The 14800-nt window shown below is 39.9% G+C and overlaps 1 protein-coding gene across 1 annotated transcript; it reads left to right on the forward strand.

Moving 5' to 3' along the window:
- The first annotated feature begins 533 nt into the window (after nt 1-533).
- Nucleotides 534-9389, forward strand: LOC120107916 (methyl-CpG-binding domain protein 4-like protein). The gene is made up of 3 exons (XM_039121442.1): nt 534-1568; nt 8536-8732; nt 8876-9389. The coding sequence occupies exons 1-3, from the start codon at nt 1005-1007 to the stop codon at nt 8994-8996; spliced, it is 882 nt and encodes a 293-aa protein (XP_038977370.1). The 5' UTR covers nt 534-1004; the 3' UTR covers nt 8997-9389.
- Nucleotides 9390-14800: the final 5411 nt, after the last annotated feature.

Raw genomic sequence — 14800 nt, forward strand, 5'->3', positions numbered from 1 at the left:
TTTAAGAAAGATTTGATTTGTATCTTAGTATTGTGTATATACTTATTTTCTGTATATTATTGCCTGATTTATCTAGCTAGAGTGCTCATTGCTTACTGGGTTGTTTAGTTTATTATACGATTTATTATTTTTTTTTCAGATTTATAGAACTAGACTACAAGGGTTTTCAATATGAGAGAACGATTTGAAAAACTCTGGCACAAGTTATTCTAGATTAGGGTTTATTTAAATTGATGTTTTATCTTAAAACTATTGTTAGAATTGTGAAATATAGTAAGTTGTGTTAGTTAAAAAAATAAAGTTTGCATATTATTGATTAATGATTTTGCTGCATAATTATGATATCATATTGAGATGTCTTGAATACTTGTGGGGAGAGTTCTTTATGAGTCGGGAGCATAACAAGTTGACTGGGTGAGTTTGATGAATTAAATGGTTAGATCGGGTCGAAAATTAAATTAATAAATTTATTTATTTATTTATTTGTTTGTTTTAAAGACGGGGAAGAGAAGGTATGTGCGTAGGGTGGAGGGTGAGGGTAACGGCGGGGCGAGCGGGGGTGCCCTATCCCCCGATCTTTGCTTTTCGGCGCCTGGTCTCAAATTCAAGTTTCGTTTTGCCGCGGTTTGTTTCTTTTGTTCCGTTTCTTTTTTAATTGAATTGCCCAGCTGAAATCCCTGAAGAAGGGGAGGAGATCGATAGGAAACCATGGCCACCAGCAGCAAGCCTGCCTTCGACGGCCAATCGCTTGAAGAGTTCTTCGCATCCTTCGCCTACAAAGGAGGAGGCGGAGGACATGACGATGGTATCAGGAAGAGGAACAGCAGCGGAGGAGGAGGAGGAGGAGGAGGAGAAGGGTTGATAAAAGAGTAGGACAGGGATGGCGCCTCCTCAGCCCTAACAACAGCAGCAGCAACAACAGCAACAACAACAATACTCCTCCTCCACCACCACCACTACCATCATCGTCGCTCCAGAGCACTACCAATAGGAAGAAGACCACCATGACAAGACCGGCGAGCATCCTCAACGGCCTGTCGCCTGCCGAGTTCATTGCATCCTTTGCCTACAAAGGAAGAAGGGTTGATGATAGAATAGGAAAGGGAGAAGACCTCCTTAGCCCCGGCACTCCTCCTCCACCGCCGTCTCTCAGGAATAGGAAAAGGAAGATGACAGCCGCCTCCACCACCACCGTCAGACGGGTCACCCGTTTCTTCCCCTGTCCTGCCGAGAGGTTTGTCGTCGTTGATGTCAAGAAAGATATCACTGGGAAGGCGAAAGCCTCATCCAGTGGCGCGGCCACCAGGAAGAGGCCAAGGACGACGGGCAACAAAGGCAGGACGGATGCAAACAGGCAGCCGCAGAAACGCAGCAAGGGGAGGAGAAAGCGGCGCAGCATCCAGCTATCTGCCGAGGAGAAGTACTCGGACGCCTACAGGAGAGTCAGTGATCACGATATGTGGGATGCTCCGCGGTCGTCCCACAACCTCCTGCAAGAAAGACACTGCTTCGATCCCTGGAGGGTCCTGGTTATATGCATCCTGCTCAATGTAACAACGGGCGATCAGGTAGCTTCCCTTTTCTCCCCCAAAAGTTTTATTGGTGAGATGAGTTGCCCTTGCTTGCATAAGGAAGATAACAGAAAAAGTTTTATTCGTTCATTTGCAATGAGTACCAAATTGACGGAAAACCTTGAGAAAAGGCTTTAAACATGAGCAACGAAGTAGCCTAGGGACGTTAGAAAAGATGCCTAGATGTTTTGTTGTCTGCATTCTTGAATTTTTATCACTAGATTTTGGGTGTAATTTCATCACTTTCTAGTTGCCTTAAACATCACTTTTGTGTCATCATATCAAACCTTATTTCTTCCACTCTCCTCTCCAAGCCAATGTTCTGCTTGTGCTATCGCCATGTTCTCCTAATTTTGTTTTGGTACGACCATTGCATGATTTTGCCAAATATATTTTCGAAATTTGAGGTGTTCTTGATGTTACTGAAGGTGCTAGTCTCAGATGCCCTTCATCAATTCTTGCCTAATTTCTCTGGACTTATTTTCCTCCTGTATTCCATCTTCTTTTCTTCTTTAGCCCCTCTCTTTTTTTTCCTGTTTATAAGAAGAATTTCATATCTTGCAAGATTTGGGACTTGAAACATATCAATTTTATTTTGAAGCCTTAGAGCTGCTAAGGCTGCACTAATATGTCAAATTAGCTGCTTCATGCGGCCCATTCATAATTCTCAAAATCAAAATTTTATCATCCGAACCCATGTCGGTGTTAACTGGACCTGGAGTTTCCTGGATGGAAACATACAATTGCAAAGTTCCTATCGAAACTTGTGAAAATGTATAACTAGTTGTCATTGTTAGAACTAAAAAAGAAACTAATTTATCCACATCATGGATGAATTGCCACATGCCATTGCATGGCCTCTTTACATGAACTTGCTTAGGAAGAGTAGAGGTAATGTATAGAAAGGGCTGGAAATGCGCTTGGGTTGGGCTTCGGGCTAGGCCCGACAAAATTCAAATTGAGTTTGGGCTTAAAATGTAGAGCCCATTTGTTTTTTGGGCCGAGCTCGAGTATGTGATTGGCTGAGAATAATGTATCATGCATCATTTACATGTGCTATAGGAGAAAGCCAAATTTTTAACTAGATTATTGCCTTGTGAAGCAATATTATGAAATATTAAATTTCAGTCGGGTCTGGCTGAATCTATTCTTGGCCCAAACGGATAATTTGGGCTAGGCTCGGGCTCGGGATTGAGCCTGGATTATCCAAAAATTTTGGGGTCTAAGCTTGTCCCGAAGCTCGAGAAAAAATTTGGGCCAGGTACGAGTAGGGGCATGGCCCAATCCGGCCCGGCCCGCTTCTAGCTCTAATTATTTCTTAAGTTATATGTTGTCATAAATCACTCTCATTAGGTTCTCACCATATGATTGTCTTTCTTCTTTCCTTATGGGTAGTAGAAATGCCCATGCAACAGTGGCATATAGTAGTCAACAATGGCTGTGCAAGGCGGTGGTTGTGGGCTTTTCCCTCTTTTTCTTCCCCTTCTCGTTCTAGCTATTTTTTTTTTCCTCTCTCTCCTTCCTTGCCTTTCTATTTACTAATTTGATGTGCTAGCATATTTTCCAACATGGACAGATGGTTTGTGTAGCATTGCTTCTCCCAAGTTGGAATCACCTTATGTACAAAGCAATCCTCCAATCATAATAACAGAATAAGGTAATATGTTTATGTTTGTTGGCCTTGGCTATTTTCTAATTATCACACAAGGTCATTCTGTACACTTACAGGCCCTTATCACCTTATCACCTTAACAAAATAGTTTTCCTGATGTCTATATCGTTTCCTTACATTGCACTTTTGACTTTGGTTCGTATAGAGCCACAAACAAATCATATATCATCAGCTTTCTATAACTGTAGTTACGATCATATAATTGAGGGTCTTAACCTCAGCTACGAATCTAATTAGTTCGTGTTTGAGATTAGAATCTTATTTCTCACATGATAGCCCAATATTAAATATTCATTGATTTTGAAAAATTACTCAAGACACTTAATGGCATCCCATTGCTATAGGCATGTCTATCACCTTCATTGCTATAGGAGGCAAGCCATAGGAACCTTATTGATCCTTAGGGATTTAGAATGTAGAAAGATCTGCAGCGCATATCTTATGGAAAGTGGGTTTAAGATCAAATGGTTATTAGATCCGATTCACCATGAGCTAAGAGGGTTGGGCTTTATTTTAGAAGAAACTTCAAGTTTTCCCTCAGTGGTTCAAAAACAGACCTGATATTTATTTAGTGTGTGAGGTGCTACATGTGTATCATGTGTGTGTCATTGCACTCATGCATATATACATATGAACATATATACATATGAAGATACATATATATATGTATGAAATTTGTGCCATGTCCTTAATTTTCTAAGCTTGCTATGTCAGACACTTTATGACACATGGGCATTTGACACTCATGTGCTGTGTCCTGATAACAATGCATCTTATGTTATAGAACACCACACAGGCCTCCCAAATTTTAAATCCACCTCATTCAAGTGCTAACTACACTTTCAATACAATTGAACATCAAAGTAGTGTAAATATTTCTTTAATCAAATCAATCTAACAAAGGAAGCTTTTTTTTCCCTCTTAAAAGTTAAACAAATAGCACCGTTTCTCTTTTTAATGTAACTTTCACCTTTTGTAACTAGTTTGTTTAACAAGGTTGGAAAATTTGTGACTTTGGTCAACTTGCACGCTTAGTTTTATGACTCATGTTAACTTGATAGCTAAGGCAACTCATGCATATAGACATGCATAATTTCCTTTATTTAATCACCTAATCAACTTTTAAGTGATTTAAACATCTATAATTAATGATCTAGTCATTTAATAACAATGGTTAAATAAAGACATGCACAAGCACATATATGTATGTATATATTTATATACACATGTATGCATGCATGCATGTATCAAGGTCTTAAATAATGCGGGATAGGTTTGTCCTAGTATTTTTTTTTCCATGGATGAGACACCTTTCATATCAACACTCAGGATGGTAAACGACTCGCCCCATCTCGGCCCATTCCTGGTGGACATCAAGCTGTTCCACCATTATTTAAAAACTTGGTACTATGTATCTATATGTATACATGCGTATATAAAATATGATAATGAATTATTTGTTAATTTGTCAAGGTTTATGGTAAAATCTTATACTTAGCAGGTATATCCCTAAATCCTAATGCTCAAACTTTATGTATGCATGCAAGCATGATGCACATAAATGGATGGATGGATACATGCTTGCATGCATGTGTGTATGTATGCATTTCATGTATGGATGCATGCATGCATGCATGTATGCTTGTATGTATATATGTATATATGTACGTATAAATGATGCCTGTAATCTCAAACACAATGTGCCTAGAGTAAATAGGGAGTTTTGGAGCTCCATATATTTGGGTCATCGCATTATGGACCAATGTGAATGGATTGCGCTATCCATAGTAGTATGTTACTTTGTTATCAAGAGATTTTGGAAGCAATGTTTTCTTGATGACCTATACTAGCTTGTCTAAGAACAATGTCTATTGACAAGATTTTCTATCAAAAGTGGTTTCTTGTTGAAAGGTCTTAGAACCAACATCTTGCTTTCCTTGTAATCTTATCAATCCCTTTCTTTCCAATCCTTATTGGCAAAATGTTTGATTTTGTTCGTTCACCACACCTAAAAGTGATGGATGCACAAATCTTGTAAAAGGCGGCCGACACTATCCAAAACTTTATGATGGACAAGGTTTCGAAGTGGGATGTGTAGGTTTTGGTGGAAAAGATGTGGATCTTCCTTCCTATGGTTTGACGGATGTCCCTTTTGTGATTTCACTATAGAATTAGTTGTAATTGATTGATCTTTCTTCTTTGGAAGACCATACTTGGAATTATGCTCTTGTAACAATAATTTTGCATCAGATAAGCTTCATAGTTTTATAATTGTTTCTTCTTATTGAAGAAGATATCATCTTAAACTTTGTATGGATTGGGTTTGCAATGAATACCGCATTGATGCAAGACCTAGAGCTAGAGTTTTGAACAAATGCGATGAAGCGGCCTAGGAATTCTGAAAAAGAGGATTTAGATGTTTGCAATTCTGAATTTTTTGAACAATGTTTAGATTTTAGCTCTAGTTCAAAAACATTTGAATATTATTAGCATTGACATGCTACAAACTTCAATTTGAATTCACCATAATGAACATTGCTTTTACTAGATACATGTAAACGATCTCTTTTAACAAGAATGTAGATTGTACAATTTGCAATGATAATTGTAACCTTTGTTTAATGCAACATGTAGATTACGTGAAATATATTAAGATTTTAGTATAGCCATTTCCAATAATCATGTCCGGGATGTCCCACTCCTTTTCTTCGGAATGAGCACGGAATAGGATTCATGTGTGTAGTTGTTTTATAGTGGGCTTAGAGGATTTACCAAAGATTAGTGCTTATAATCAAGCATCATTGAATAGCCTTTGATGCCTTTCACGAGGGATGATGTAAAATCTGAGTAAACAAAAATAATAAAGTGGGAAAATGTTGAGATTTCTTGATAGATTTCTTCAATAATTGCGTCATTTCTAGACTTATAATTAAATCTTAAAATGTTGTAAATTATATAACAGAAATATTTCGTTTTTATCTTCTAATGATATTAATTTTCTATATTCTCAATATTTTTATCTTAGCATCAGAACTTCAAGTTGCTTTGGTCAACCTGTGAGCCAACACGGTGCCAACTTGATTAGACTTGACTCAATCCATATTTGAAGACTCGTGAATTGGGTTGGGTTCGAAAATTGGACCCGATCTAAAAATCTAGGTCAGATCTGGATCTTTTTCTCACCTAATTGAATCCTAATGTCATTCGGGTGTAGTTTGGGTCAAGAAAGGATGGGGCCGATTCAAAATGGACTCACCTGAACCCGAACATTTTGGGTTTGGTTCGAATCAATAATATACAACTTAGTAAGCGTCAATTTAAGTTTCCCATGATGCTTGGGTTACTATGGAAGCTTGCCATATTTAAAATGTTTCCCATAATGGCTTGGTCTCCTTTTGGATTGCTTGGCTTATTATGGTAGTTTGGATAGATTATTATGGCATCTTGGGTGGAATTTGTTAGTTTCGGTGCTGACAAGGCAGTATGAATTCTTCAATGATGCCATATAAATCCTCCTTGATGAATCGGTAAATCGGATGAGGTCACACTAATCCTTCTTCCTACGGATATAAATAAGACCACATAATTTACTTGAGGTCCTTTGGCCAAGCGTCCCTATATCATTATTGTTAATTTTAATGAGGCCACATATACCACTTACCAAATGTCTAAAAAACTCCTCATCAATAATTTGGACAAGGTTGAATGTAACAACTCTCTAGAGGTCCACATATAACTTCGGGTATGGTATTCATTTTAGTTATCAATTCTTTTCATACAAAGAATTAACTTTTTCTATTTGATATAAAATGAAAAATGGATATCCTTTTATTTCATTCCTTTTAAAATATTTTAAAAAATTACTATCTAAAATAATTGAAGATATCAATAAATTTTACGTATTTTGTATATATCATATAAGTATTTTTTTTAGAAAAAGGGGATGGCTCAAGATTATTTTCTATTTATGTTGTAATTGAAGAAACTATAAAAGGTATACCCATGTGATTTGAAGGATATTGTTTAATATAGAAGATGTATCACTAATTATTCAATTCTTGTAATCACATTATGGTTCAAAGTATTATTGACTCCATTATTGTTTGATTGTGAAATTAAAGCTTGGTGAAGGTTGTAAACCATGAAAAAACTCACCCTGGATGGCTTGTTCCATCTTGATGATGCTGATGTCGAAGCAAGTTGAAGTTTCCTACTAGCTGAATCCTATATTAATTTGCTCAAATTGATGAACCAGGAAGGCTATAAGAAAATTGAAGGGAGGGTGGGAACAAATTGTTATCCGAATTGATAGCAAAGCCCAAAAAGAAGGCAATGTATTTGCCAAAGCTTATTCACTCGGATTTGCATGATATTGATCATGACCATGTGGAAGAATAGTTGGTACTGATCAATCTTGATCTTCAGGTCAAAGCTTTGGAAAGTAGGAAAATAGCCATAACTATGGTAAATACAACGGACCTTCAACATTGATCATGACTTCCTTATTGACCATGGTGGAGCAAATTCGATATACAAGTACGCGAGCATGTATGGTGCCACAGCCAACCTACAATCGGATGCAAGTGCAATGGTGATGCTGAGAAATTATTTGGTTACTCTGACTATAGTAACACATTGTAAGTGATTGCATAACCATAAAAGAAGAAACAAACAATGTTCCGATCTGTTGCTCTGTTTCCTTTCTTTCGGTCTTCCTAAATTGACCAATGGCAAGATCTTTGGGAACTTTATGTTCAATGTTCTTCAAATCCTGTTTTATGCTGCACCATACTCCAACTGTTGGAAATAATCTGATGAGGGCAGATATATCATAGAACCTTTGGCGAACGCATAATCTTAAAAGGATAAGATAAAGTGGGAAAACAACTTGGGTGCAGAGTTGAATGGCTTAATGGGAAACCTAAAAGTTCAAAAAAAGAAAAGAAAGGAGGGAAAATAAGCTGCATATATAACATACCTGATATCTGGGTATGAACTGGATTTTCTTGTTTCAATTAATTCTCTCCCTGCACAGTGTTCTTGCTTGCTAGATTCCTAGATAGGTTGCTACTGCTCTTTCCTTAGCGACTGGTCAGAATGAAATGCTGATATATACATGCTGAGTAGTAGAGAGACCACATCCCCCCTGCCCCCCATAATAAAGCCTTCAAAAGGTCTTTTTCTAATATGGAAAAAATGACAAGGGAAACAAGTTCCAAACAAAAATTGAACATGAATATAGATTGCACTTGTCATGGCCGTCAGCCGATTCACGTGTCACCTCGGGTGCAGGTTCAAAAAGTATTGCCAGGTTTTTTCCTTCAGTTTCCTGATGCAAAGTCCGTGAACAAGAAATTGAAGGAGCAGATGGTGGATAAGTTGCGGAGCCTGGGCTTGCAGTGGAAGCGTGCTCAGTTGATCATTGATCTTTCTGAACGTTACTTGAAAGGTGACTGGACTCATGTGACCCAGCTCCCTGGCATTGGCAAGTGAGTGGATCTAACTTTAACCTCTTTGTTTCCATCAAATTATTTGAGGTTATTTTTGTGTTTCTTGTTCAATTTCCCCAACATCTGGCTAGAATATTCATAGTGGGCTGACATGTTTTGCTGCTGTCTTGTCTACTCCACAGGTATGCTGCTGATGCATACGCCATATTTGCTGCAGGCAAGCTAGAACAGGTGAAACCCCAAGACCATAAATTAGTTGAATACTGGAAGGAAGTTGGCGAGATGTTATGCAGAAAAAGCTGACTGTCACGAGTCCTTTTGGAGCTTAGTTTTATGTTTGTAATGGTGGATGTTTTGTTTACTTTTGAGGTGCCAGTTGGCATGAACGCTTGACAGCCAGTTAGAGGCATCTGAGTTCTCTTTTGATGTAAAGAATGACAAGAGGTATGCATCTGGTTTGGCTTTATCTAGTTTTGTAAGCTATGATTTCGTGCGTCTATGGTTCAGGTTACTGATTGTCTCTATGCTGATGGCACTGCTTGGGTTTATGTTCTCTCATTGGTTAGGTTTATGCTTTGGAATTACTAATAACTAGTTTGTGTCGTATGATGCATGTGAGAGGACTATGTTTAGCTCTTGTTAAACTATACATGTACTACATGGGATGACTGATCGTATGTGATTTATTGGTCGAAATTGGACTTTGTTGCTCTTCATTTTTCTTTTTTATGTTGGAGACTAGATTTTTCCCCTTTCTAGATAATTGTGAAATTTCTCCCTCAGAAGTGTTTGATGGCATTTGTAAAGCACTTACATTCTCCAGTTCATTCCTATTCATTTTCCATTTGTCACATTTGTCAGGATTCCCATTTTGATACTCTGATTGATCAGAATGAATAGAAGCATCCACGTAGTCACCGTCACTATTTTCCATAAGGCACGATCCTGCCTTGGATAATGATTCATTTTGAGACAGTTGTGCTTCTTCGTTAGTTTGCTTACCCTGTGCATGGCAGGCAATTGACTGGGGTTCTTGTATATTTGCAGAAACTTCATCAGGGTGTTTACCGTGCTATGATCCATCTTCTGTAATTATGAGTCTAACAAAGGAATCACTTGCAAGATTACTAAAAAGGGCATGTCCCCTTTACTATCATTCTTTTCATAGTTTCCTACACACAGCACGGTACTATAAATAGCTTGCTTCGAGCATTGGCTTTAGAATAATCTTGTTTCTCTTTAGAAGCAACTATAAATGTTTTGGTTAATGCTAATCAGTTAGAAGCAACTATAAATGTTTTGGTTAATGCAAATCAGTCAGAGCTTTCTGTATGTTTGGTGGCAGAATCCATATTGGCGCTACAGGACACATCAGAATCACAGGACAATGTTTGATGTGCAACTGTTCATCACTTCCCAATTGATTTGCACTGCAATCAGTACCAGGACCGGGAACTTGGCTGCCATGAAACAAAACATATGGTTCCAGGGTACTACCTGTAGATGGAACCATAGATTCATCAAGTAGCCTGACAACTTTGATGGAATATCAGCAATGAAATAGTGCCAAAAGATCAGAAAATAACATATGAAAGATTTCGTAAGACACAAGAATTTGAAATAATATCAGCACCAAAATGAACGTGTGACTTTAATTAGCATATTTTGTCGGTTTCAAAAACATATTTACTTATCAACAATAACATACTTAAGGATGAACAAAAAAGGCCAAGAAATGATTTCCGTATATTATTAAGGATAGCAATAAAATAGACAAAGGTTGCAAGAGAATCAAGATGGTTGTCAAATACTCCATGTCATTAAGGAGTTTTTCAAATTTATATCATTTCTTTCGTACACTTTATTCACTTATAAGTGGAAATGCAAATCACCCACTTGGAAGCAAAACACTACTGTATGTTTTCAAATGCATACACTGAGGACCAATGAACATCAGAAAACCAATAATATAAGCCAAGACAGTTTCACCCTACATTCCTATGCAAGTGCAATTACGTATGACACAGAATAATTAGGAACAACACAGTTTTGGATAGAGGTTCAACTCAGCCGAGCCAAGTGGAGTAGTTAGAGACTTGAGCTCAACTCGATTCAAAATAGTTAGACTCAAAACTCAATTCGAGGTCGATCCAGTCTTAATATCCAAGCTTAAAGTTGACTCAATTAGAAAAAAAACAATACTTAAGATTGACTTGTCTCGACTCGAATATCAACCAAGCTAATATTCGAGCTCAAACTTGAGCTCGAATTCGAGCCTTGGTCATAATTAAAATATATAGACAAAAGTTAGAAGCTAGGTCAGATTTAAAAATAAATATTATATTTTAAAATATTAAATTAATAATATATATTATTATAAATATAATATTATTAAAAATATATATAGTCGATTAGGCTCACAAGTTTCATGTCAAATATTTTGTTACTCGAGCTTGATTCAAAAAACTATTCGAGCTACTCAAGATCGACTCAAGGTTGGTAATAGTCGAGTCGAGTCGAGTTGAGTCAAGTTTGGATCCGAGTCGAGCTCAAGCAGCTTGCGAGCTGCTCAGTTTTGGACCCTAGTTTTGGATTATTTAATTAGTAACATAAGTGGGTAAAATAGTCATGTTTATATTGAACATGATGTTTCTAAACAAATCCTTATCTATGTATTGCATGTTTGAAGTAGGTTTGAGTTCAGATTATTTTTGTTCTTGGACTTGTTTTCAGTTAGTTGCAGTTTTATTATGTCCTTGGAGTCTTAGATTTCGACCTTTTATGTGAATGTTAGGTACTTCGGTTATTTTGTGATTTTCGTACTCAATTTGGGGCATACTAAAAATTCGAATTTTTCTGTATTTTAAGTGCTAAAATATTCGGTGAGTTTGAGTAACTAAAGTGGTAAATGAAAAGAAAAGCTTCGCCATAAGTAAATATTCCAGATATTTTATTTTAATAACTCTTGAAGATTCCATTGTTCATTATCTTTAAATTTTGCTCCAAGCATGACTGTAGACATTGAGAAGTCCTCAGTAGAATTTCATGACCCTTTAAGATTATCCAGCATCTATATGCAAAAAGTGGCATGTGCCTGTTTCCATATTGGTATGTAATGGGATTATGTGGCTTAATTGGTTGTAGGTGAGAGCTCCGCCAGAGCTAAAGAAAGGCGACATCTTTTCGAAGTAGTTTATGTGGAAGGAGAGGTAGCAGCAAGTATGAGAAGAAGGTTTATGTGATGACCATGCACATGGATGTGAAGGTGGTGGCTCTCCATCTAGGCAATTTAGGGCGTGCTCACCAAGCTCACACCATCCCAGGCTATGTACATCAGTGTTTGGCAACATCAAGACAGGGTGTGGAGAAATGAAGGACATGAGCTACAAGTTTGCCATTAATTTTTGGCTTTCTTTAATCATTAAGCTATTTTAAATGCTTATCGATTTTTATGATGATCCCTGAGTAAAGAAGGAATGTAATGAACAAGCAATGGTGATTGTTGTGGTTGAAATTTGGCCTGAGGGTGACCACGCCGGAGGAAGCCGAGAAGACGCCGGCCGGGATGGAGAAAGGGAAGAAAGGAAGCCACCTCCTACACTTTGGGGTACCTGCACAAAGCCTTGGCCGGGAATTCCAGTGAGGGCCCTCCGATGGCTAAGTTAGCAGAGTTTTTCGAGAGGTTTCTAAGTATTTTGAATTGCTTTGTTTTGCTTTTAATGGCTTACCGAAGGCCTTTTCCTACCTCCTTTTTATACGGTGAGGATCTCGGCCATTACCTGAAGTCTCGGACTGAGCTATGATTAGCTGGTCATTAGCTGGAGGCGGCGTGAATCACGGAGATCAATCTTGTGGGCAGAGGATTTGGGAGATATCTTTCCAGATTTGTTCTTTGATAGGGCTGAGGTCGGCTCGGCCTTTAGCAGGGTCCAAGATCGGCGTCGCCTCTGGCCGAGGTCGGCTCGGTCTTCGGCGGGGTCCGAGGTTGGCTCGACTCTTAGCAAGGTTGAGGCCTGGCCTGCTCGGTTCTGAGGTCTGCTCGGCAAAAATTGGGTGGTTCCATGCTGGGGTAGGACGATCCATTTTGCCTCCCATCATTTTTCCCCCGACTTCCGAGTTTGAGTCATTCTTTGGCTCGACCGAAGGAAGTAGCCGAGTTGTCGATCGTCCTATGCTACGACCAAATGTTCGTGAAGGTGTATGTCTCGAGTGGAATGCACCTCTCGTATCATTGGAGCTAACGGCTTCAGGCTGAGCTTCTCGAGCCGAGCTTGGGTGGTTTAAGCTGATGGTAAGATATATAGTCTTGCAAAGTCGATGAAGAGCTCACTGCTTCCGAGCTTGTCCGTTGGCGCATTTCAGGCGCCGAGGTTGAACATCAGGTCTGCTTCGGACCTTTATACGAAACCTGAGGTCGGGACCCCGTTTAACTTTCGCACTGCAGTTCGCTAGGGTATCTTTTAGGTAGAAGGTCGTCGTGAGTTTTGATGCCTTTTGGCCTTGTAGATCTTTTTAGGCTTTAACTTGGGCACTCGAACTAAGGTCAAGGCATCATCAAATTTTTTTTTGAGGTTGAGGGAGCTTCTTCAGCTCGTGGTCGACGTAGTAGGGCTCCGTGAGCTCGGGCCGGTGCATCCTTGCATGTTCCTGTGGTCAAGGGAGCCTCTTCGGCTCGCGGTCGACACTGTAGGGTGCCCTGAGCTTAGGCCGGGGTGTCATTGCATGTTCCTGCGTTCGAGGGAGCATTGCATCCTTGATGGCTTCTGCAGATTCCTTAGTGAACTTTTCTCATCGTGTAGTCGGCCTCTGAGGGGCGGAGACATCTGAGGAGTGGCGATGTGAATGACAGGCGGTATAGCTTGCCCCCGTACATGAGGTACCGAGTTGCTTGGCACTCAATTCATCGGGCTTCAAGCTTATCCGCAGGGAGGACTCAGTTTTGTAGGAAGTTAATAAGAGGGTCCATCCAGTTCGGCTCGATTTCTTTGCACAGGACTGGTTCAGGATCTTTAGTGCTTGGTGCCTTCAGGTACTCGAGGAAAGTGGTCTTCGGAAGCTCGTTCGAATTGGACGTCGCTAGCTTTGACAGCAAGTCGGCCCTCACGTTCTCCGACCTGGAAATATACTGAATATCAAAGTTGTTTAAAGTTGAAGTGATATCCCATACCTTTTGGAGGTATTTCATCATTGTCGGTTCCCGAGCTTCGAAATCCCCCAGGACTTGGCTCATCACCAGCTGGGAGTCGCTGAAGACCTTCAGGCGGCGGACGTTGAGCTCTTTCGCCAACTTTAGCCCTCGATCTCCATGAGAATCTCCGTGGTGGATGTGAGGGGAGTGTATTTTCTGAACTTCTGGAGGGAAGACCTCGGGTGATCCGAGCTCTTGGGCCGAGGAGGATTTTTCTCGTGCCAGAGGATCTGCTCCTTGGTCGGTCGTGCTCCTCATGGCACTTCTTCTGCATCTAGGAAGGCCGTTCGGCCACCTCCCACCGCAAGGCCATGGCTTCCTTAGCCTTGGCATACTTTCGAGCTCGGGCCAGCATCTCTGCAAAGTTGGCGGAAAAGTTCTTCTCGATAGAGAAGAGAAACTTGTAAGACCGAGTACCAGTCTTCAATGCTGACATGGCGATGGACTGGTCGAGATCGCGAACCTCCTATGTAGTCAAGGTGAAGCGATCAATATAGTCTTTTAAAGATTTTTCCTCCTTCTGTTTGATGTCAACGAGATAATCTGAGCTCTGGCGCTGACGTCGGCTAGCAGCAAAATGAGTTGTAAACTACCTGCCCACCTGCTCAAAAGGTAGAACCGAGCCGAGCCTTAGCCTGGAAAACCAAATGCGGGCTGCCTTGCAGAGAGTTGCCGGAAAGGCCCTGCAGAGTAGGGTGTTTGTTGTCCCTTGGAGTGTCATAAGGGCTTTGTAGCTTTCCAAATAATCCAGAGGGTCGGACGAGCCATCATACGGCTCAATTTGCGGCATCTTGAACCTCAAGGGGGTCAGCTCGTCAACGATCCATCGAGGTAATGGACACTCAGTTGTGAATTCGAGATCGGCGTCACGCTTCGAGCCTTGGTCTCAGAGCGCCTGGATCTGTCGCTCCAACTCCTC

The sequence above is a fragment of the Phoenix dactylifera genome, unplaced genomic scaffold, assembly GCF_009389715.1.
Source record: "Phoenix dactylifera cultivar Barhee BC4 unplaced genomic scaffold, palm_55x_up_171113_PBpolish2nd_filt_p 001075F, whole genome shotgun sequence".
Taxonomy (NCBI): Eukaryota; Viridiplantae; Streptophyta; class Magnoliopsida; order Arecales; family Arecaceae; genus Phoenix; species Phoenix dactylifera.

Bases quoted from the DNA above. Each gene is read 5' to 3' on its own strand.
- LOC120107916 (XM_039121442.1), top strand. From the start codon at position 1,005: ATGACAAGACCGGCGAGCATCCTCAACGGCCTGTCGCCTGCCGAGTTC. The intron at 1,569-8,535 runs GTAGCTTCCCTT...CCTCGGGTGCAG, and splicing joins ATGTAACAACGGGCGATCAG to GTTCAAAAAGTATTGCCAGG. The intron at 8,733-8,875 runs GTGAGTGGATCT...TCTACTCCACAG, and splicing joins CAGCTCCCTGGCATTGGCAA to GTATGCTGCTGATGCATACG.